Here is a 23452-nt window from a genome sequence, read left to right as displayed (position 1 = left end):
TATTTACATTTTAAGTGGCAGCACAAGTAAATTATAACTCTGATGCTTTATTATCACAGATACTCCAGGAAAAGTTGGTGGACCAATACGATTCACAAACGTTACTGGAGAGAAGATGACATTATGGTGGCAGCCTCCAGATAATGATGGCTGTGCTGCCATTACCCACTATGTGATTGAAAAACGTGAAACCAGTAGGATTGCCTGGGCATTAGTTGAAGATAACTGTGACGCCTGCAGTTACACTGCACTTAAATTAATAAAGGGCAATGAATACCAGTTCCGTGTCTCTGCAGTTAACAAATTTGGTGTTGGCAGGCCACTAGAATCTGATCCAATTATAGCACAAATACCATACAGTAAGTTTCCTTTATGTCTTGAACAAATAACTACACAGTTACCAACTTTTGTTGCATGTTTTCTAAGCTGTTTTTCATTTTGCAGCTGTTCCTGATGCACCAGGTACGCCAGAGCCTACCCATGTAACAGGAGACAGTATCACACTCACATGGGCTAGGCCAAAATCCGATGGCGGAAATGAAATCAACCAGTATATCCTGGAAAGAAGAGAAAAAAAGAGTGTCCGCTGGGTCAAAGTATCCAGTAAGAGAGCCATTGCTGAGACAAGATACAGAGTAACTGGCCTGACTGAAGGCAATGAATATGAATTCCAAGTTATGGCTGAAAATGCTGCAGGAGTAGGACCTCCAAGTGCTGTCTCCAGGCTGATTAAATGTAGAGAGCCAGTAAACCCACCAAGTGCGCCTACTGTTGTAAAAGTGACAGATACGTCAAAGACAAGTGTAAGTTTGGAATGGACCACGCCAGTTTTTGACGGAGGCATGGAAATAATTGGCTACATCATTGAAATGTGCAAAGCTGACTTAGGAGAGTGGCATAAAGTCAATGCAGAGACTTGTATTGCAACCAAATATACTGTCACCGACTTAGAGGCAGGTGAACATTATAAATTCCGAGTGAGTGCTGTCAATGGTGCAGGCAAGGGAGAAAGCTGTGAAGTTCCTGCTACAATCCAAGCAACTGACAGGCTGTCTTCACCTGAAATTGATATTGATGCAAACTTCAAGCAGACTCACATTGTCAGAGCAGGTGCAACTATTCGGCTGTTTATTGCCTTTTTAGGCAAACCTGTTCCTACTGCTACATGGTCTAAAGCAGACTCAGACCTTAGCCTGCGTGCTGACATTCACATAACTGACTCATTCAGTACGTTGACTGTGGAGAACTGCAATAGAAATGACGCTGGCAAATACGTCTTTACTGTAGAAAATGTCAGTGGTAGCAAATCTATTGCATTTACTGTCAAGGTACTGGACACCCCTGGCCCACCAGGTCCTATTACCTTTAAGGATGTGACCAGAGGTTCTATTACTTTAATGTGGGATGCTCCTGTTTTGGATGGAGGTGCCCGCATCCATCACTACATTGTGGAAAAGCGGGAAGCAAGCCGTCGTAGCTGGCAGGTAGTGAGTTCAAAATGTACTCGTCAAATCTTTAAGGTCACTGATCTTGCAGAAGGTGTGCCATTCTACTACCGTGTTTCAGCAGAAAATGAATATGGTGTAGGCGAACCATGTGAATTAACAGAGCCAGTTGTAGCCACCGAGGAGCCTGCTCCACCTAAGCGACTAGATATTATTGATACTACCAAATCTTCTGCAGTATTAGCTTGGCTGAAACCCGACCATGATGGTGGAAGCCGAGTCACTGGGTATCTTCTTGAGATGAAACAAAAGGGATCTGACTATTGGGTTGAAGCTGGTCACACTAAACAACTTACTTTCACAGTTGAAGGTCTTCTAGAGAACAATGAATATGAATTCCGGGTCAAGGCAAAGAATGATGCAGGCTACAGTGAGCCAAGAGAAGCTTTCTCTTCTGTTATTATTAAAGAGCCACAGATTGAACCAACAGCAGATCTTAGTGGAATAACTAGACAACTTATAACTTGCAAAGCTGGAAGCACCTTTACTATTGATATACCAATTAGTGGGCGACCAGCTCCAAAAGTAACATGGAAACTTGAAGAAATGAGACTCAAGGAAACTGATAGAGTGACCATCAAGACAACAAAGGATAGAACTACATTGATTGTGAAGGACAGCATGAGAGGTGACTCTGGCAAATATTATTTGACACTTGAGAACACAGCTGGTGTGAAAACATTTGCTGTCACAGTGGTTGTCATCGGAAGACCAGGTGCAGTTACTGGCCCTATTGACATATCATCCATTTCTGCTGAATCCTGTGTATTGTCATGGAAAGAACCTGAAGATGATGGTGGCACTGATATTACAAACTACATAGTTGAGAAACGAGAATCTGGTACAACAGCATGGCAGCTGATAAATTCCAGTGTCAAACGTACACAGATCAAGGTCACTCATCTCACCAAATACATGGAGTATGCTTTCAGGGTCAGCTCAGAAAACAGATTTGGTGTCAGCAAGCCCGTGGAATCAGCACCAATAGTTGCTGAGCATCCATTCGGTAAAAACAAACATATACACACACACATATATTTTAAGAAATTATTTTTTCTGGTTTATGTAATTAGTGGCCATATCTAACTTTTTTCTCTCTTACTTTTTACAATCAGTCCCACCAAGTCCACCTACCAGGCCAGAGGTCTATTCTGTTTCTGCCAATGCCATGGCCATTCGCTGGGAGGAACCATATCATGATGGTGGCAGCAAAATCACTGGATACTGGATTGAAAAGAAAGAGCGTAATACCATTCTTTGGGTGAAGGAAAACAACGTGCCATCCTTTGAATGCAACTACAAAGTCACAGGACTAGTGGAAGGTCTGGAATATCAATTCAGAGTTTATGCCCTAAATGCTGCTGGTGTGAGCAAAGCTAGTGAAGCTTCCAGACCTCTAGTGGCTCAAAACCCAGTTGGTAAGTGTATCTTTTAGAGTATATTTCTTCTTTATTATTTAAGCAACAACAGAATTAGATTTTTCATGTTACATTGTCCTCTTTCAGATCCACCAGGCAGACCAGAGGTAACAGATGTCACAAGGTCTACAGTGTCATTGAGCTGGTCTCCTCCACTTTATGATGGCGGCAGCAAAATTATTGGGTATATTATAGAACGCAAACCATACAACGAAGCTGGAGATGGACGCTGGTTGAAATGCAACTATACCATTGTCTCAGAAAACTGCTTTACTGTGACAGCTCTTAGTGAAGGAGAAGAATATGAATTCCGTATATTAGCCAAGAATGCAGCTGGTGTAATCAGCAGAGGATCTGAATCTACTGGTGCTGTCACTTGCAAAGATGAATATTGTAAGAAACATTCCCCTGGGTCATTTAAAATATTGTATAGCTTGCAGTTTTAATACTGTAACATTCATATTTTTATCTCTTTTTGATAGCGCCACCAAAGGCTGAGCTGGATGCCAGATTGCATGGAGAAATTGTGACCATAAGGGCTGGATCTGATCTTGTTCTTGACGCAGCCATTGGTGGGAAACCAGAACCAAAGGTCTTCTGGTCCAAAGGTGACAAAGAATTGGACCTGTGTGAAAAGATATCTCTGCAGTACACCAGCAAAAGGGCCATTGCAGTTATCAAGTATTGTGACAGAAGTGATAGTGGAAAATACACACTAACAGTTAAAAATGCCAGTGGAACAAAGCAAGTTTCAGTCCTTGTCAAAGTGCTTGGTATGTATTTCATAGACAACAGTTTGCTGTGAACATTCATTAGAATTCACAATTATAGTTACAAAAAAAGAGAGAGAAGCTTTTCATTGACTCCTATAATTACACCTTTGTTCACCCCTACTCAGATTCGCCTGGTCCATGTGCTGGCAAAATCACTATTAGCAGAGTAACCGAAGAGAAGTGTACTCTGGCATGGAATGTTCCACATGAAGATGGAGGTGCAGAAATCACCCACTACATTGTAGAAAGACGTGAAACCAGCAGGCTCAACTGGGTTATTGTTGAGGCTGAATGTCAAACATTATCATGGGTGGTGACAAGACTTATTAAAAATAATGAATACATCTTCCGTGTGAGAGCTGTCAATAAGTATGGGTCAGGTGTTCCACTTGAAACAGAAGCCATTGTTGCTAGAAATGCTTTCAGTAAGTGCTTTCATCTTTTAGCTCCAGCATTTATGGAGTCTTCTTCATATGTGAAATATTTGGAAAAAAAAATCTGATTTTTTTCATATTTTTGAACACCAACAGCTATTCCGTCACAACCTGGTGCACCCGAAGCAGTGGGTATTGGCAAGGAACACATTATTATTCAGTGGCTGCAACCAGAATCAGATGGTGGCAGTGAGATTAGCAACTATCTTGTAGACAAACGTGAAAAGAGAAGTCTACGCTGGACACGAGTCAACAGAGATTACACTGTTTATGATACCAGACTGAAAGTTACAGGTCTAATGGAACATAGTGAATATCAGTTCCGTGTCACTGCAGTGAATGCTGCTGGGAACAGTGAGCCTAGTGACGCTTCTCAATCTATCCTGTGCAAGGAGCCATCATGTAAGTAGTCAAATTCAAAATATATTTTTAATATTTATTAAACATATTGCCTCATAATTAACTACAATGACATTCCAAATAAGAGATCCAAAAGAATATGTGAATTCATTATAATCACTAGCACTGCAATGAATTTAAAATAAAAGTGATTATAATTAATTTCAGATCAATTTCTAATCACTAATTGTTTAGAATATTGTTACTAAATAAGGTCTTTTAAACTGTAAAATGTTCCCTGCAATAATGTGAAATGTGTGTTCCTCTATTCCAAAGACACTCCTGCACCTCCTTCAGCTCCAAGAGTTGTGGATACTACTAGGCACAGCATAAGCTTGGCTTGGACAAAGCCCATGTATGATGGTGGTGCTGACCTCTTAGGCTACGTTCTTGAAATGAAAGAAGAAGGTACTGAACAGTGGTACAGACCACACACTACCGCCACCCTAAGGAATGCTGAATTCACAGTGACTGCTCTTAAAACAAGCCAGAAATACTGTTTCAGAGTTGCTGCCACAAACGTGAATGGTATGAGTGAATTCAGTGAATCATCAGCTGAAATTGAACCTGTGGAAAGAATAGGTAATTTGAAAACCCAAGTTTTTTTATGGAAAGATTATATTTTTCTTTAAAACTATTCAAAGATGAATTCATTTTGTATTTCTCCCCTCTCCCCATCAGAAATACCAGACCTTGAACTTGCTGATGATCTAAAGAAGACTGTAACTGTCAGAGCTGGTGGTTCTTTGCGCCTAATGGTGTCTGTATCTGGCAGACCACCTCCAGTAATTACATGGAGCAAAGAGGGTGTTGACCTTGCAAATCGGTCTACTATAGACACTACAGAGAGCTACACTCTGCTTATTGTGGATAAAGTTAATCGGTATGATGCTGGCAAATATGTGGTCGAGGCTGAAAATCAATCAGGCAAGAAATCAGCAACTGTCATTGTTAAAGTATATGGTGAGTATTGTTACTATTACATATTGATATTGCACTGTACTTACACATGTTGTTTTAGACAGAAGGGAAAAGGTGTTTGCTGAAAGGAGTTTGCAATTTAAGTAGAACCCAGAAAATAATGATAAAAGACCATGGCAGGTGAGGTGGGAGAGGAGGGAAGGAGGGGAAAAGAAAAGATACAGTAGAAATCAAAGGGAAATGTGTTTCTAAAGGATGAGTTCATCTATGAAATCCAAATCCTGATTTGTTTGCTTCAGTAAATTCAGTAATTACCCAAATCAGGAAAAGAGCAAATAGGAAATAATTAGTTTTGTTTTTGCATTTAGATACACCTGGCCCATCTGCCACAGTGAGAGTTAAGGAAGTGTCGAAAGATTCCGTGACGATTACTTGGGAAATTCCTACTATTGATGGTGGAGCACCAGTTAACAATTATATAATTGAGAAACGTGAGGCTACCATGAGAGCATACAAGACAGTAACTACCAAATGCAGCAAAACATTTTATAGACTTACTGGACTTATAGAAGGAGCTATGTACTATTTCAGAGTGCTGCCAGAAAATATTTATGGTATTGGTGAACCTTGTGAAACATCTGATGCAGTACTGGTGTCTGATGTTCCTATGGTGCCTCAGAAACTGGAGGTAGTTGACATCACTAAATCAACTGTAACTCTTGCATGGGAGAAACCACAGCATGATGGTGGCAGCAGACTGACTGGCTATGTTATTGAGGCCAGCAAAGCTGGAACAGAAAAGTGGATGAAGGTTGTGACACTGAAGCCTACAGTCTTTGAGCACACAATCATCTCACTAAATGAAGGTGAACAGTATTTGTTCAGAGTCAGAGCACAAAATCAGAAGGGTGTGTCGGAACCAAGAGAGATTGTCACAGCAGTAACTGTACAAGACCAAAAAGGTAGGTATAATAGTTAAAAGGATAGGTTGAGGACTACTCAAAATGTGTGATATTTTATTTACAAAATGGATATTAAAAAGGTTTTGTTTTGTTTTTTTAATAGTGTTACCCACAATTGACCTTGCTGGAATAACTCAAAAGACAGTTCATGTGCCAGCTGGCAGACCCATAGAGTTAGCTATTCCAATTGGTGGCCGACCACCTCCAGCTGTATCTTGGTTCTTCGCTGGTTCTAAGCTAAGAGAATCAGAACGCACCAAGATTGAAACTGAAGCCAAAGTAGCTAAATTAAGTGTGCGTGAGACCACAATACATGACACTGGGGAGTACACACTTGAACTGAAGAACACAACTGGAACTGCTGTTGAGACTATAAAAGTTATCATTCTTGGTAAGGATTTATTATTAAGATATGATTGTCCACAATCCTTCTTCCTTCATCATGAAATTTGTCACAATGGCAACCTAGCTTCTTTTTTAAACAGTAACTTATGTTCTTTTTAATTTTTCCTAGACAAACCTGGACCACCTACTGGACCTATCAGAATTGATGATATTGATTCAACTTCTGTTACCATCTCCTGGGAACAACCTGAGCTGGATGGTGGAGCTGCACTGAGTGGTTATGTGGTGGAGCAGCGTGATGCACACCGTCCTGGATGGCTACCAGTTTCCGAATCTGTAACAAGGACAACCTTTAAGTTCACTAGACTCATTGAAAGTTCTGAATATGTGTTCCGTGTGGCTGCTACAAACCGCTTTGGAATTGGATCATACCTTCAGTCTGACATTATAGAATGCAAGAGTAGAATCAGTAAGTCTACATTTTCTCCAATTCTCTACATTTAAAAATGGAGAACAATTTACATGGGCCTATGTATTAATACAAACAGGGCCAGATCCCCTAGAATAAATCCTATTATTTCCTTTTCCCAAATAACATGCTATACTCTCATGCGTACTAATCATGTTATACTTGTGGAGAAAAATGCCACATCTAAAACTAATATGTTGCCCTGTATATGCATAATATACATGCTTTGGATAGAGTATTGGACTACGACTCTGGAGACCTAGGTTCTACTCCCAGGTCTACGCACTGGCCTGCTGGGTCAGCTTAGGGAAATCGCTTCACCTCTCTCAGCCTCAGCTTTCTCCTTTGTGAAGTGCTTTGTGATCTGGTGCTGAAAAGCACTACAGGTGCTAGGTAGTATGTATTATGGATTTGTCCCCAGAAAGCTACATTTGTAAATGCAGTCTCATATTTTCTTTCTTAATTCTCTGTCTTTTTATTACAGGTCTTCCTGGTCCTCCTGACACTCTACAAGTGTCTGATGTCTCTCGCGAAGGCATGACCCTTATTTGGCATCCACCAGAAGATGATGGTGGCTCACAGATCTCTGGTTATATTGTGGAACGCAAAGAAGTCAGAGCAGATAGATGGGTCCGTGTAAATAAAATTCCAGTGACTATGACACGTTATCGCTCCACTGGACTGATTGAAGGATTAGAATATGAACACCGTGTCACAGCTATCAATGCCAGAGGCACAGGCAAACCAAGCCGTCCTTCCAAACCTGCTGTTGCTATGGATCCAATTGGTAAATAATTTCCTACATGGAGAAAAGAACAGTTGAGACAGAGGGGAATGTCACTGATAAGACCTGCTGTTATGTTTAACAAACTAAAATATTTCATCTGGATAGCTTAATGTACTGCAGCAGATATTTTAATTAAATATACAAAGAATATTTTAAAAATCTGTTTTATTCATTAGTTTCCTGTGTAAACATCACCATTACTAAATACTTATCAAATGGTGTATGTTAACATTTTGTTTTGCCTTTTAAATATTCAAACTAAACGTAGAACTATCTTAAAATATATTTACCTGCTATCTGATCTTCTATTCCAGCTCCCCCAGGTAAACCTCAGAACCCAAGAGTTACTGATACTACAAGAACATCAGTGTCCCTGGCCTGGAGTCCACCAGAAGAGGAAGGAGGTTCTAAAGTCACTGGCTACTTGATTGAAATGCAAAAGGTTGATCAGTTTGAATGGACCAAATGTAATACCACTCCAACCAAAATACATGAATACACCTTGACACATCTACCACAAGGCGCAGAGTATAGATTCCGTGTGATGGCCTGTAATGCTGGTGGGCCTGGAGAACCTGCTGATGTGCCAGGAACAGTCAAAGTAACAGAAATGCTTGGTAAGATGTTTTAGGTCTTAGTTCTTGCTGAAAATAGATATAAGCAATATTTTTGCATAAAACAGACATAACAAAATATCTGTAAAATAGTTGTAACATAACATGTTGGGTTTATTTTCAGAATATCCTGATTGTGAACTTGAAAAATACCAGGAAGGTCTGTTTGTGAGACAAGGTGGAGTTATCAGGCTTACCGTACCAATTAAAGGTAAGCCCATACCAATATGCAAATGGACTAAAGAAGGCCTTGACATCAGCAAGAGAGCAATGATAGCAACTTCTGAGACACACACTGAACTTGTGATCAAAGATGCAGAAAGAGAAGATTCTGGTACCTATGATTTGGTACTTGAAAACAAATGTGCAAAGAAGGCTGTTTATATACAGGTCAGAGTGATTGGCATTCCAAATCCACCTGAAGGGCCACTTGAGTATGATGACATACAGACTCGCTCAGTCAGAGTAAGCTGGAGACCTCCTACCGACGATGGTGGTGCAGATATTATTGGTTACATCATTGAGAGGCGAGAAGTACCTAAGGCTGCCTGGTACACAGTTGATTCCAGAGTGAGGGGAACATCATTAGTCGTGAAAGGGCTCAAAGAAAATGTAGAGTATCACTTCCGTGTTTCTGCTGAAAACCAGTTTGGTATTAGCAAATCCCTGAAATCTGAAGAACCAGTTGTACCAAAGACACCTTTGAGTGAGTAGATTTTTGTACAATAAAATTCCTGTTTTAATTATCATGTCTTATGTGTATAAAAGTACAATCACACACACACAAAAGAGCTTTAAAAATACATGGTTATTATGTTATTTTTAACAGATCCTCCAGAGCCTCCAAACAATCCACCAGAAGTACTTGATGTCACAAAGAGCTCTGTTAGCTTATTCTGGTCCAGACCTAAAGATGATGGTGGTTCTCGTGTCACTGGCTACTACGTTGAGCGTAAAGAGACATCTACAGAGAAATGGGTCAGGCATAACAAAACTCAAATCACAACTACAATGTTCACAGTCACAGGACTTGTTCCAGATGCTGAATATCAGTTCCGCATCATTGCCCAAAATGACATTGGTGAGAGTGAACCAAGTCCTGCTTCTGAACCAGTGGTGTGCAAAGATCCATTTGGTAAGAAACTGTTCGAATTAGTTGACATTTTGGAGAGCAATTTAGTGAAGTTCTTAGAGAAGTGAAATTTAACTTGTGTAAATACTCTGTAATTTATAGACAAACCAAGTCAACCTGGAGAAATTGAGATCACTTCTATATCTAAGGATAGTATTACTTTAGAATGGGAACGGCCTGAATGTGATGGTGGAAAAGATATCCTGGGATACTGGATTGAATATCGTCAGTCTGGAGAGAGTGCATGGAAAAAGTGCAATAAAGAACGTATCAAAGACAGACAATTCACAGTGGGAGGTTTACTGGAGGCTACAGAATATGAATTCAGGGTTTTTGCAGAAAATGAGACTGGAGTCAGCAGACCTCGAAGAACAGCTATGACAGTAAAGACTAAACTAACATGTAAGTTTAAATATCCTATCCCAGTCACTATGATTTATGTGACAGATTAAATGATATTTTATGTCCTGGTAAACTATGTTGTGCTCATGAACATTATATATTGGCTATATGGTCTTAAAGAATAAACCTGCAAGTTTAAATGTAAACTGGTGACAGGTATAAGTGAAGGATGTGTATAAATAAAGTAATAGCGGAGGAACATTTAATAATTTTCTTATCTTTAACCTTTCAATGTTACAGCTGGAGAAGCACCAGGCATAAGACAAGCAATGAAGGATGTTACAACTAAACTGGGTGAAGCAGCTCAGTTGACATGCCAGATTGTTGGGAGACCTCTTCCTGACATTAAATGGTATCGTTTTGGCAAAGAACTGGTACAAAGCCGAAAATACAGAATGTCATCAGATGGACGCACCCATACACTGACTGTAATAACAGAAGAACAAGAAGATGAAGGAGTCTACACTTGCATGGCTACCAATGATGTCGGGGAGATTGAAACTACTGGCAAGCTACTCTTACAGGCTCCTCCTCAGTTCCACCCTGGCTTCCCACTGAAAGAGAAATATTATGCAGGTGTGGGTGGCACCCTTCGCCTCCATATTGTGTACATTGGTCGCCCAGTACCGGCTATCACTTGGTTCCATGACAAGAAACCTTTGAGAGACTCCGAAAATGTTACTATTGAGAACACTGAGCATTATACTCATCTTGTCATTAAGAATGTCCAGCATAAGACCCATGCTGGGAAGTATAAAGTGCAACTAAGCAACATATTTGGAACAGTTGACACTGTACTTAATGTGGAAATTCAAGGTATTAAATCTATTTCCAATAATTCTGTTGAATAATATTCTCTAAAATATTTACTGGCAGATAACTAAAATACTGTTTTCCTTTTATAGATAAACCAGATAAACCAACAGGGCCAATTGTTGTGGAAGCCCTACTGAAAAATTCTGTGGTAATCAGCTGGAAGCCACCTGAGGATGATGGAGGTGCTTTGATAACAAACTATGTGGTAGAGAAATGTGAAGCTAAGGAAGGCACAGAGTGGCAACTGGTATCTTCAAGCATTTCAGGCACAACATGCAGAATTGTTAACCTAACTGAAAATGCAGGCTATTATTTCCGTGTGTCTGCTCAGAATACATATGGCATTAGCAAAGCACTAGAGGTTTCATCAATTGTTGTTATCAAAAGTCCATTTGGTAAGCGTGCACCAAAATACGAGTTTACATATACCTGCAAATTACTAAGCTAACTTCATTTAACTTTTTGAATCTTTTTATTCTTTACAGAAAAACCAGGGCAACCTAGTCAACCAGTAGTAACTGCTGTTACAAAGGACTCTTGTGTTGTGTCCTGGAAACCACCGGCCAGTGATGGAGGTGCAAAGATCAGAAATTACTACCTCGAGAAACGTGAAAAGAAACAAAACAAATGGATTGCAGTAACAACAGAAGAAATTCATGAAACAGTCTATTCTGTGAAAAGTCTTGTTGAAGGCCTTGAATATGAATTCCGTGTAAAATGTGAAAATCTAGGCGGTGAAAGTGAATGGAGTGAAGTATCACAATCAGTCATTCCAAAATCTGATGTACTAATTCAAGCACCACATTTCAAGGAAGAACTAAGAAACTTGAATGTGAAATTCAGAGCCACTGCCACATTTGTTTGCAAAGTCACTGGTCATCCTAAGCCTATTGTTAAATGGTTTAGACAGGGTAAAGAGATCTTGCCAGATGGTGAAAAGGTTAAGATACAAGAATTTAAAGGTGGATATCACCAGCTGGTCATTACAAATGCAACAGATGATGATGCCACTGTCTACCAAGTTAGAGCTACCAATCAGGGAGGATCTGTATCTGGCACTGCCTCTTTGGATGTTGAAGGTGAATAAAGTGTTTTGATGCTTTAGTCAAATTCTTATTTAACTTTCCAAAGTTTAGAATACTCCTGCTGTGTTTTAGTTAAAACACTGTTTGTACTGATGGGATCTTTCTTTCTTTCTGCTACAGTTCCTGCTAAGATTCACTTGCCCAAAAATCTTGAAGGTATGGGAGCTGTTCATGCTCTCCGAGGTGAAGTGGTCAGCATCAAGATTCCATTCAGTGGCAAGCCGGATCCAGTGATTACATGGCAGAAAGGACAAGATCTCATTGATAACAATGGACACTACCAAGTTATTGTTACAAGATCATTCACCTCTCTAGTTTTTCCAAATGGTGTGGACAGAAAAGATGCAGGTTTCTACATTGTTTGTGCTAAAAATAGATTTGGCATTGATCAAAAAACAGTTGAATTAGATGTGGCTGATGTACCTGATCCACCAAGGGGTCTGAAAGTAAGTGACATTTCAAGGGATTCAGTCAACTTGATCTGGACTTCTCCAGCAACTGATGGTGGAAGCAGGGTCACAAACTACATCATTGAGAAACGTGCTACTACAGCAGAGAGATGGATTCGTGTTGCACAAGCTCGTGATACCCGATACACTGTGGTAAACCTATTTGGCAAGACAAGCTACCAGTTCCGTGTAATTGCAGAAAATAAATTTGGGCAAAGTCAGCCTTCTGAACCTACAGAGCCAATTATAACACAGGAAGATAAGACAAGAATGCTGAACTATGATGAAGAAGTTGATGAGACCAGAGAAGTCACCACAGTTAAAGCATCTCACTCTTCCACAAAGGAACTCTATGACAAATATATGATTGCTGAAGAGCTTGGGCGTGGGCATTTTGGAATTGTCCACCGCTGTGTTGAAACAGTTTCCAAGAAGACCTTCCTGGCCAAATTTGTTAAAGTAAAGGGAGCTGACCAAGTTTTAGTAAAGAAAGAGATTTCCATCCTAAACATTGCTAGGCATAGAAATATCTTGTATCTTCACGAATCATTTGAAAGCCTAGAAGAATTAGTCATGATCTTTGAGTTCATATCTGGAGTTGACATCTTCGAAAGAATTAGTACAACCTCATTTGAACTGAGTGAAAGAGAAATAGTAAACTATGTACACCAGGTCTGTGAAGCACTTGAATTCTTACACAGTCATAACATTGGACATTTTGATATCAGGCCAGAGAATATCATTTACTTCACAAGAAGAAGCTCCATAATTAAAATTATTGAGTTTGGTCAGGCTAGACAGCTGAAGCCTGGTGACAACTTTAGACTTCAGTTTACTTCTCCTGAATATTATGGACCTGAAGTACATCAACATGATGTGGTTAGCACAGCTACTGACATGTGGTCACTTGGTGCCCTAGTATATATACTTCTAAGTGGTATTAATCCTTTCATTGCTGAAACAAACCAACAGACTATTGAAAATATCATCAGTGCTGAATACAACTTTGATGATGAAGCATTCAAAGATATAAGTATTGAGGCCATGGACTTCATTGATCGCCTACTAGTAAAAGAAAGGAAGGGTCGTATGACTGCTGCAGAAGCACTTAGTCATCCATGGCTGAAACAGAGGACGGAAAAGATCAGCACTAAAGTCATTAAGACATTAAGACATAGGCGGTACTACCAGACCCTGGTGAAGAAAGAATGGAATATGGTTGTGTCAGTAGCTCGCATTTCCTGTGGTGGTGCAATTAGATCTCAGAAAGGGGTTACAGTTGCAAAAGTAAAAGTTGCATCAATTGACATTGGCCCCATTTCTGGGCAGATAATGCATGCTGTTGTAGAAGAAGGAGGGCATGCGAAATACACATGTAAGATTGAAAATTACGATCAGTCCACACAAGTGACTTGGTACTTTGGTATCAGGCAACTGGAGAACAATGGGAAGTATGAAATCAGGTACCAGGAAGGAGTGGCAACCATGTATGTTAAAGACATTACTAAATCAGATGATGGTACCTATAGGTGCAAGGTAGTAAATGACTATGGTGAAGATAGTTCCTATGCAGAGCTATTTGTTAAAGGTGTGAGAGAAGTTTCTGAGTATTATAGATACAGAACAGTTAAGAAAGTGAAACGCCGAGTGGATACTATGAGACTTCTAGAGAGGCCACCAGAATTTACTTTGCCTCTGTATAACCACACTGCCTATGTTGGTGAACATGTCAGGTTTGGAGTAACTATAACCGTCCACCCCGAACCTCGAGTAACATGGTTCAAATCAGGTCAGAAAATTAAACCAGGTGATGATGATAGGAAGTATGCTTTTGAATCTGACAAAGGGCTTTATCAACTTACCATCCATAATCTTACTGAGGATGATGATGCTGAATATAGTATTTTGGCACGCAACAAATATGGTGAAGACAGTTGCAAAGCTAAGCTGACTGTAATTCCACACCCACCTCCAGCAGACACCACATTAAGACCAATGTTCAAAAGACTATTAGCAAATGCAGAGTGCCAAGAAGGCCAAAGTGTGTGCTTTGAGATAAGGATATCTGGTGTACCAAAACCAACATTGAAATGGGAGAAAGATGGTCAACCTCTGTCATGTGGTCCCAACATTGAAGTTGTTTTTGAAGGCTTGGACTATTATGCTTTGCACATCAGAGATACTTTACCAGAAGACAGTGGTTATTATAGAGTTACTGCTACAAACAGTGCTGGATCTTCAAGTTGTCAGGCTTACCTGAAAGTAGAACGCTTGACATATGTCAAGCACGAGTACAAGACAGAAGAAGAGCGGGAAAAGCATGTACAAAAACAAATTGACAAGACACTAAGAATGGCAGAAATCCTTTCTGGGACTGAAACTGTTCCACTAACACAAGCAGCACAGGAAGCTCTAAGAGAAGCTGCCATCCTGTATAAGCCAGCAGTGAGTACTAAGACTGTTAAAGGTGTATATGAAATTCAGAAGGAAGAAATAAAGGAAGAAAGGAGACTTCGCATGCCGTATGAGATACCAGAGCCTCGCAGGCATGTACGCACTGCTCTTGAGGAAGATCAGACCATTAAACAGTTTGTGCCTATGTCAGATATGAAGTGGTACAAGAGGCTGCGAGACCAGTATGAAATGCCAGGAAAACTAGACAAAATTGTTCAGAAACGGCCAAAGCGCATTCGCCTTTCTAGATGGGAACAGTTCTATGTGATGCCACTCCCACGCATTTCTGATCAGTATAAACCTAAATGGCGCATACCAAAGCTGTCACAAGATGACCTTGAAACTGTGAGACCAGCACGCCGCCGAACACCATCTCCTGATTATGAGCTTTATTACAGACCAAGAAGGCGATCACTCAGTGACCTGTCAGATGAGGAATTACTCCTACCTACTCATGACTATTTAGCCATGAAGAGAATTGAAGAGGAAAGACTGCGTCTTGAAGAAGAACTTGAGTTAGGCTTTTCTGCTTCACCACCAAGCAGAAGCCCTCCACGTTTTGAGCTGTCTGCCCTTCGTTATTCTTCAGCAGGGGAGCAGGTCAGTACAGAGGAAGCCAGAAAAAGAGAGCTGAGGTACTCAACCTATCACATCCCATCTAAAGCTGAAACTGGAGCAAGTTATGCAGAACTTCGTCAACGCCATGACAGGGCTGTCTATAGGCCACCAAAGCAAAGACAGAGAATAATGGATGAGAGAGAGGATGAAGAATTGCTTCGTCCAGTTATCACAACTCAGCGACTCTCTGAATACAAGAGTGAGCTTGAGCGTATGGCACAGGAGGAAGAGAGCAGAGTGAGGAGGAGACAGAGAGAAATAACTGAGATTACATCAGAAGAAGAAGAAGAAGAAATAAAAATGGTGGAACATGTTCACAGGGAATTTTCACCACCCTCAAGGCTATTGAGGAGGAGAAGATCTCTTTCTCCAACTTACATTGAATTAATGCGCCCAGTATCTGAATTAATTCGGCCCCGTTCACGGCCTGCGGAAGAAACTGAAAGGAGATCCCCTACACCAGAGAGAACTCGGCCACGCTCACCAAGCCCGGTAACTAGTGAAAGGTCACTCTCTCGATTTGAAAGGATGGCCAGATTTGATATCTTCTCCAGGTATGACTCCATGAAAGCTGCTTTGAAAACTCAGAAAACAATGGAAAGGAAATACGAAGTTCTGACTCAGCAGCCTTTCACCTTGGATCACACCCCTCGCATCACTCTGAGAATGCGTTCTCATCGTGTGCCGTGTAATCATAATACCAGGTTCATTCTAAACGTCCAGTCAAAACCAACAGCTGAAGTGAAATGGTACCATAATGGTATTGAAATCCAAGAGAGCAGTAAGATACATTTCACTAATACCAGTGGTGTGTTAACCTTGGAGATTCTTGACTGCCATATTGATGATAGTGGAACATATCGTGTTGTATGCACAAATTACAAAGGAGAATGTTCTGACTATGCGACATTAGATGTTACGGGAGGAGATTATACTACCTACTCTTCCCAGCGCAGAGATGAGGAAGTACCAAGATCCATTTTTCCTGACTTGACAAAGACAGAGGCTTATGCTGTTTCCTCTTTTAAGAAAACATCTGCAATAGAGGCTAGTTCTTCAGTCAGAGAGGTCAAATCAGAAATGACAGAGACAAGAGAATCACTCTCATCATACGAACGCTATGCTTCTGCTGAAAAGAAAATCACTGCAGCTGAAGAAAAATCATTGGAGGAAAGGGCTTCACTCAAGAAGTTTAAGACCACTCTTCCAGCAACAATATTAACAAAACCACGATCAATCACTGTCTCTGAAGGGGAGACTGCAAGATTTTCTTGTGACATTGATGGTGAACCAACACCAACAGTAACGTGGTTACGTGCAGGTCAAGCCATTGTTTCTTCCAGGCGCTTCCAAGTCACACGAACACAATACAAATCTACTTTTGAGATTTCTTCTGTCCAGACATCAGATGAAGGAAGTTACATTTTGGTGGTAGAAAACGCTGAAGGAAGACAGGAAGCACCTTTTACTTTGACTGTACAAAGAGCAAGGGTTCCTGAAAAAGCAGTTACATCACCCCCAAAAGTCAAATCTCCTGAGCCTCGTGTGAAGTCTCCAGAGCCAGTTAAATCACCTAAACGTGTAAAATCCCCTGAACCACCTACTGCTCATGCAAAAGCTAAATCAGCAGCAGAAGGCAGGACAACTCCAGTGGAGAAAGTGCAGTTACCAACTGCTGCTCCTCCCAAGATAACTCAGCAGCTGAAAGTGGAAGCTTGTGGAGATAAGGTAAGGTTTTCCTGTGCAGCTGAAAGCAGTATCTTAAGTGTCAGAGAAGTATCCTGGTATAAAGATGGCAACAAACTGAAAGAAGACAGCCATTTCATGTTTCATTATTCAGCAGATGGCACTTATGAACTCAAAATCCATAACCTTACAGAGTCTGATCAAGGCGAATATACCTGTGAAATCACTGGGGAAGGTGGTGTATCTAAAACTAACTTCCAATTTGTTGGCCAAGTTTTTAAAAGTATCCATTCCCAAGTGTCAAGCATGACTGAAAAGTCTAAAACAGTTGAGAAAGAGGCTGAGGCACTTAAAATTTCTACCCAGAAGAAATCAGCAGTGACAACTCAAGAAAAAGAAGTGGTCCAAGAAGAAATTATTAAAAAGTCAGCAGTTTCTGAAGAAGCCAAAAGATCACATGCAGAAATTAAAGCTTCTTCCACTAAAATGACTGTGTCTCATGGCCAGAAAGTTACTGTGAAAGCTAACATTGATGGTGCATCTGAAGTGAAATGGGTGCTGAATGGAATGGAGCTACCTAACTCAGAAGATTACAGATATGGTGTATCTGGAAATGATCACACTCTAACCATCAAAAAAGCTAGTCATAAAGATGAAGGAATACTTACCTGTGAAGGTAAAACAGACCAAGGCATTGTCAGATGCCAGTTTGATATGACCTTTTCTACTGAGCGCTCAAATGCACCAGCCTTCATCACACAGCCCAAATCTCAAAACATTGATGAAGGACAAGATGTATTGTTGACTTGTGAAATCTCTGGGGATCCTTCTCCTGAAATTGAGTGGTTTAAGAATAACCAACCAGTAAGTAATCACTTACATATTAGCTTTAAAAATTGCATTCAAAATTCTTATTAAAATTGATCATAATCAAAAATATTTTCCCCCCTCAGATTGCTATGTCATCCAAAATCAATGTAAATCGCTCCAATACTATATATTCTCTTAATATTCTAAATGCTACAGTGAGTGACAGTGGAAAATACACAGTCAAAGCTAAAAATTACCATGGACAATGCTCTGCTACAGCATCCCTGACTGTACTCCGTAAGTTTGTTGTTTAATTCTTGTTGTTTTGAATGACTAGAACTCTTGCCTGGTAGAATTAGATGCAACAAAATCTGTAGAGTGGTGTTGACTTATGCATTTTAACACATTTCTATTTTTGTTGAACAATATCATTTATATTTGACACATATGGGGGATCTTTTATGCTATTTTAACACCTATTTAAGAGTGTTCAGTTTCCTACCAGATGAGTGTTAATAGCAAGCAGTGAACATTCTTAACTGTGATCTTGCCATTAACCCCTGGGTGCTGGTGATCACTGTTTCATCGAACATCAAAGCAGTTCATTTAAAAAAAAGTATATTACTCTACCATTAAAAATGTATTGAATTACTAGTACTTGAATTAAATTGTTTTGCTGGCAGTTCAAGAATATCTTGATTCCTGAAATCAAGGGGTTATTGTATTTTTGCTGTTGCTGTATATTTGTGCTTATGTTAAAGGGAAAGCAGCTGAGATATTTACTACTTGTTAGATGACTACAGAACAATTCATTTAACCAGAATATGTAGGTCAAACAACGAGAAATTATAAAACAGTATTTATAAGTACCTGAAAATGTTTCAGAATTTCTACGGATATGAACTAGGCAAATGCATAATCCCTTGCTTATGATTCTAGTGATAAATCTGACAGGAATTGCTATCTGATGATATGTCTTAAAATTGGCAAATAAGAGCTGCAGCTAGAGACTGAAGGAATAGCAAGGAGTTCCCATAGCTCTTTTTAGGTACATTTTGGGTGGCATTTTCTGATTAGTCTGAAAAGGAATCAAAAACCAAATCAAAATACCCACTGCCAGAAAAAAATGCTAAACTTCTTTAAAAAGCAGCAGAATTATATCTCTGGCTGCAGCTGTAATTTTCTTTTGTTCATACATGTCACAGGCTAATAAAATGTCTGCTTCCTGCTTCATTATTTCATATATAAATTATTATTAGTGATTTAGCCATGTTGGATCAAGTAATTGGAAACATTTTTATGGTCCATTGAAGTTTTCCTTTAAAAAGTAACTATACTCTTTTCTCCCTTCTATGAAGTCAACATAGGATGACATTACTTCACCAGTTAATGATATGACATAGCTTTTTCCTTTTATGTTTGCTATGCTCCACAGCTCTAATTGAAGAACCTCCAAAAGCAGTAGTATTGAGGACAAGTGGTGATGCAAGCATGCAGGAAAGTTTCTCTTCTAAGTCATTTCAAATGTCTGCTTCTAAACAAGAGGCTTCATTCAGCAGTGGCAGCATGACTGAAATGAAATTTGCAAGCATGTCTGCCCAAAGCATGGCCTCTTCCATGAAAGAATCCTTTGTAGAGATGAGCTCCAGCAGTATTATGGAAAAATCTAGTCTGACACAACTGGGGAGTTCAACTAGTAGAATGATTACATCTGGTTTGAGAGGTGAGCAATAAAATTACTGGTAGAATTAGAATATCAAATACCTGGGAGTAGTACTTAGAACAGGGGTAGATAACCTTTCAGAAATGATGTGCCAAGTCTTCATTTATTCACTTTAATTTAAGGTTTCGCGTGCCAGTAATACATTTTAACCTTTTTTAGAAGGTCTCTGTCTATAAGGCTATATTATATAACTAAACTATTGTTGTATGTAAAGTAAACAAGGTTTTCAAAATGTTTAAGAAGCTTCATTTAAAATTAAATTAAAATGCTGATCTTACGCCTCCAGCCTGAGCGGCTCATGGCAAGGGGCTGGAAGGGATATGCCCTGTTCCACCCACTTCCCCAAGGCCCCAACCCTACTTCTTCTCTGCTTTCTCTACGGAACAGCGAGCACGCTGCCGCTCTTCCCCCCCACCCCCCGCTAGGGCCATCAGCTGATCAGCGCAGGGAAGGAGAGGAGGAGGAACAGGAAAGCACCACGCTGGGGGAAGAAGCGGGGGTGGGGGGAAGCTTGGCTGCCGCAGGAGAGAGCGGTGGGCAGGGGGGCTGAGTGGGGCTGGGACCGCAGCAGGCAGCAGTGTGCCACTCCAAATCGGCTTGCGTGCCGTGTTTGGCATGCATGCCGTAGGTTGCCAACCCCGACTTAGAATATCTCTGATGCAGGGAGATAGTTCTTAATGAAAATAACTAACTTGAAACTTACTTTCACATTTTGCAAAGGAGTACCACCCAAAATTGAAGCTCTTCCATCTGATATCAGCATTGATGAAGGAAAGGTTCTCACAGTATCCTGTGCCTTTTCGGGTGAACCTGCTCCTGAAGTAACATGGTACTGCAAAGGGGAAAAAATTACTAGTCAGGAACAGCAAGGCAGATTCCATATTGAAACTAGTGAAGATCTAACCACTCTTATCATCATGGATGTCCAGAAGAATGATGGCGGACTTTATACACTGAATTTAGAAAATGAATTCGGTTCTGACTCTGCCACTGTGAATATTAATATTCGATCAATTTAGAGGGCTTGATCTGTTTTATATACACTTGACTTTTTACAAGTGTCATATAGACTGAAATATCAAATCTGTAAATAGGAAAAAAAATATTTTTGTACCTACCTGAATGAGACAAAGTTCAAAGATATACATTATGACTTATAGTTATTATTTGACCTATGAATTTTAAACATTTTTCAATGACATGTACATACTGTATATAGCCGAAGTTAACGGTTATGAAGTTTTGTACCATTTATTTTATGACTTATAAAATGTAATTTTTGGAACTAACGGTTGGTAGGAGAAAGTTTCTAAGGAAACGAATACCCTACTCAACATTTAACTAATTGTTGTGCCTCAACACAGTGTTGATGTCTAAGAATGCCTCAACAGGTAGAGAGGCTCCCTGTTGAAGACTGCATACACCTAAGAAATGATACTGTGCATTGTACTTATACGTGCACGAATATATCTGTTGAATCAGACGTGTAAGGCATTGGTGATGTTTGCATCTACCCTCCTGTAATCAGCACTTTAATGTTTTACATTGACTCTGATTGTCACACTAATTTTTATTTCCGGACTGACTTACAATATTTTGAGCAAAGTGCAAGCGGCCAGCACTTTGTTCACTCGCTGTTTGAGTACTGTTTCTGGCATATTGACTACCTGAATAGCTTTTAAGAAGTAACATCACCTGGCCATTCCCTCATTCAACAAAGTTGTTTAGGTACTCAAGTGCAGCAGCAGTACTGACTCTCGGAGGTTCCCGGGGTGCAGTGATTGTGAGTTTGTGTGGTAGTATTAGAAATCTATTACGTATTGTAATTTCCAAGCAACTAAGCAATGAACCACAGTTTTAAAAAAAATCCAAAAAACTGTTGCTAAGACCACAATAGTGCCCTCACCTTCAATTTGATTTAGTTCTCTTAACATAGTAGTCAATTTTATTGTTAGCTGTATTTGTTGAACCTCCTTGAGATAGTATTGTTCATTTGAAATAAAGCATGCTACCTGCACTTTACAATGTGTGATTTCTTGTAATTTGGCCTTTACATTATATTTTTCTGACACTTCCATTTAAACCCCAGAAATAGCTTTAAAGGCGAGGAAACAAATAATTCAGATTCTTCTCTCTTTCGGATCAATAGCCCACCTTTCCTTCATTAGTCATACCCATTCCCTCCCAACACATACACAGCTTTTAACAGAAATGGAGTAGCTAAGATTGGTTGGATCAAAGCTGCAAGATAATGGTCCCTTCTAGCCTTGGAATCTATTGTGACCACCTAGTCTGTCCTCCTGTATTACAGAGGCCTTAGAACTTCCCCAAAATAATTCCTAGAGTGTATCTTCATAAAACAAAATCCACCATGACCTTTGGTATAATTACTCTCACTGCTAGAAATTTACACCTTATTTCCAGACTGAATTTGTCTAGCTTCAGCTTCCAGCTACTGGATCATGTTATATCTTTCTCTGCTAAATTGAAGAGCCCCTTATTAAATATTTTTTCCTCCTGCAGGTGCTCAAGTCATCCTTCTCTTTATTAACATAAATAGATATTTGCTGCTGGACTAATGTGTCCTGTTCTGGTGTCCACAATTCAAGAGGGATGTTGATAAAGAAGGTTCAGAGAAGAACTAGGGAATAATTACAGGATTAGAAAACATGCCTTATAGGCACTCAGAGGTAAAATAACCACTCTGCTTTTAGTCCAGATTCCTATGTTTATGCATCTCCAGGATCGCATTAGTGCTTTTGGCTGCAGTGGGCGGTCATGTTCAGCTGATTATCCACAATGCCCCCCAAATCTTTTTCAGTCATTGCTTCCCAGGCTAGAGTCCCCCATGCTGTAAGTGTGGCCAGCCTGCTTTGTTCCACCCTATATACCTTTACAGTTAGCTGTATTAAAACATTGTTTGGTCAATATATTTGCTAAGGTAAGAGGAGATAAAACCGCCACAGGCGGGAGCTGGGATAGGCTTTCTTCAGTGCGTTTGGTCTCCAAATTTATTTAGCCAATTAATGATTATTACATTATTGCTGGGACTGGGAGAAGCCGCATCTTATCATTTTATACTATCACCCTTTTGCTGAACAGTAGCAGATTTCAGGGTCTTGCAGCTGCCTTATTTTGGGGAGGAAAAAGACTACGGATGCAGGTACGGGGGCAGAGGGGTTCCTTAATGTACCTTGGTTCATTTACAATAGTCTTGAACAGTGGTATTCACAAGTAGTACACAGGCATTCCCGTCTTTCAAGACTCTTAGCTACACCAATGCCTGGTTCCCAGGAAACACCTGAGCCTCAAGAATTGACTCTAGTTAGCTACATAAGAGCAAATGATCCTTCTGTTTGCAATACCCTCCCAAAGTGTGTCACAATGCCACATGACAAGTTTCAGAGTAACAGCCGTGTTAGTCTGTATCCGCAAAAAGAAGAACAGGAGTACTTGTGGCACCTTAGAGACTAACAAATTTATTAGAGCATAAGCTTTCGTGGACTACAGCCCACTTCTTCATCCGAAGAAGTGGGCTGTAGTCCACGAAAGCTTATGCTCTAATAAATTTGTTAGTCTCTAAGGTGCCACAAGTACTCCTGTTCTTCTTTTTGCGGATACAGACTAACACGGCTGTTACTCTGAAACTT

General features: G+C 40.1%; 1 protein-coding gene across 1 annotated transcript in view; it reads left to right on the top strand.

Moving 5' to 3' along the window:
• The window catches only part of TTN (titin), a 297668-nt gene extending 275844 nt beyond the window's left edge, over positions 1 to 21824 (top strand). The window contains exons 263-286 of the mRNA XM_034786056.1: positions 60 to 359; positions 445 to 2511; positions 2621 to 2923; positions 3011 to 3316; positions 3406 to 3696; positions 3822 to 4121; positions 4227 to 4532; positions 4806 to 5111; positions 5211 to 5492; positions 5819 to 6412; positions 6516 to 6803; positions 6927 to 7226; positions 7711 to 8013; positions 8328 to 8630; positions 8752 to 9333; positions 9457 to 9762; positions 9862 to 10161; positions 10402 to 10977; positions 11067 to 11372; positions 11463 to 12056; positions 12183 to 18133; positions 18223 to 18376; positions 19515 to 19802; positions 20523 to 21824. Coding sequence (XP_034641947.1) covers positions 60 to 359; positions 445 to 2511; positions 2621 to 2923; positions 3011 to 3316; positions 3406 to 3696; positions 3822 to 4121; positions 4227 to 4532; positions 4806 to 5111; positions 5211 to 5492; positions 5819 to 6412; positions 6516 to 6803; positions 6927 to 7226; positions 7711 to 8013; positions 8328 to 8630; positions 8752 to 9333; positions 9457 to 9762; positions 9862 to 10161; positions 10402 to 10977; positions 11067 to 11372; positions 11463 to 12056; positions 12183 to 18133; positions 18223 to 18376; positions 19515 to 19802; positions 20523 to 20821 — 15605 coding nt within the window. The 3' untranslated portion in view covers positions 20822 to 21824. The remainder of the gene's footprint in view (positions 1 to 59; positions 360 to 444; positions 2512 to 2620; positions 2924 to 3010; positions 3317 to 3405; positions 3697 to 3821; positions 4122 to 4226; positions 4533 to 4805; positions 5112 to 5210; positions 5493 to 5818; positions 6413 to 6515; positions 6804 to 6926; positions 7227 to 7710; positions 8014 to 8327; positions 8631 to 8751; positions 9334 to 9456; positions 9763 to 9861; positions 10162 to 10401; positions 10978 to 11066; positions 11373 to 11462; positions 12057 to 12182; positions 18134 to 18222; positions 18377 to 19514; positions 19803 to 20522) is intronic.
• Positions 21825 to 23452: the final 1628 nt, after the last annotated feature.

This window comes from Trachemys scripta, chromosome 11 (assembly GCF_013100865.1).
Source record: "Trachemys scripta elegans isolate TJP31775 chromosome 11, CAS_Tse_1.0, whole genome shotgun sequence".
In the NCBI taxonomy this organism is placed as follows: domain Eukaryota; kingdom Metazoa; phylum Chordata; order Testudines; family Emydidae; genus Trachemys; species Trachemys scripta.
The sequence above is the reverse complement of the archived record's forward strand: the minus strand, read 5'-3'. Positions and strand labels throughout refer to the sequence as shown.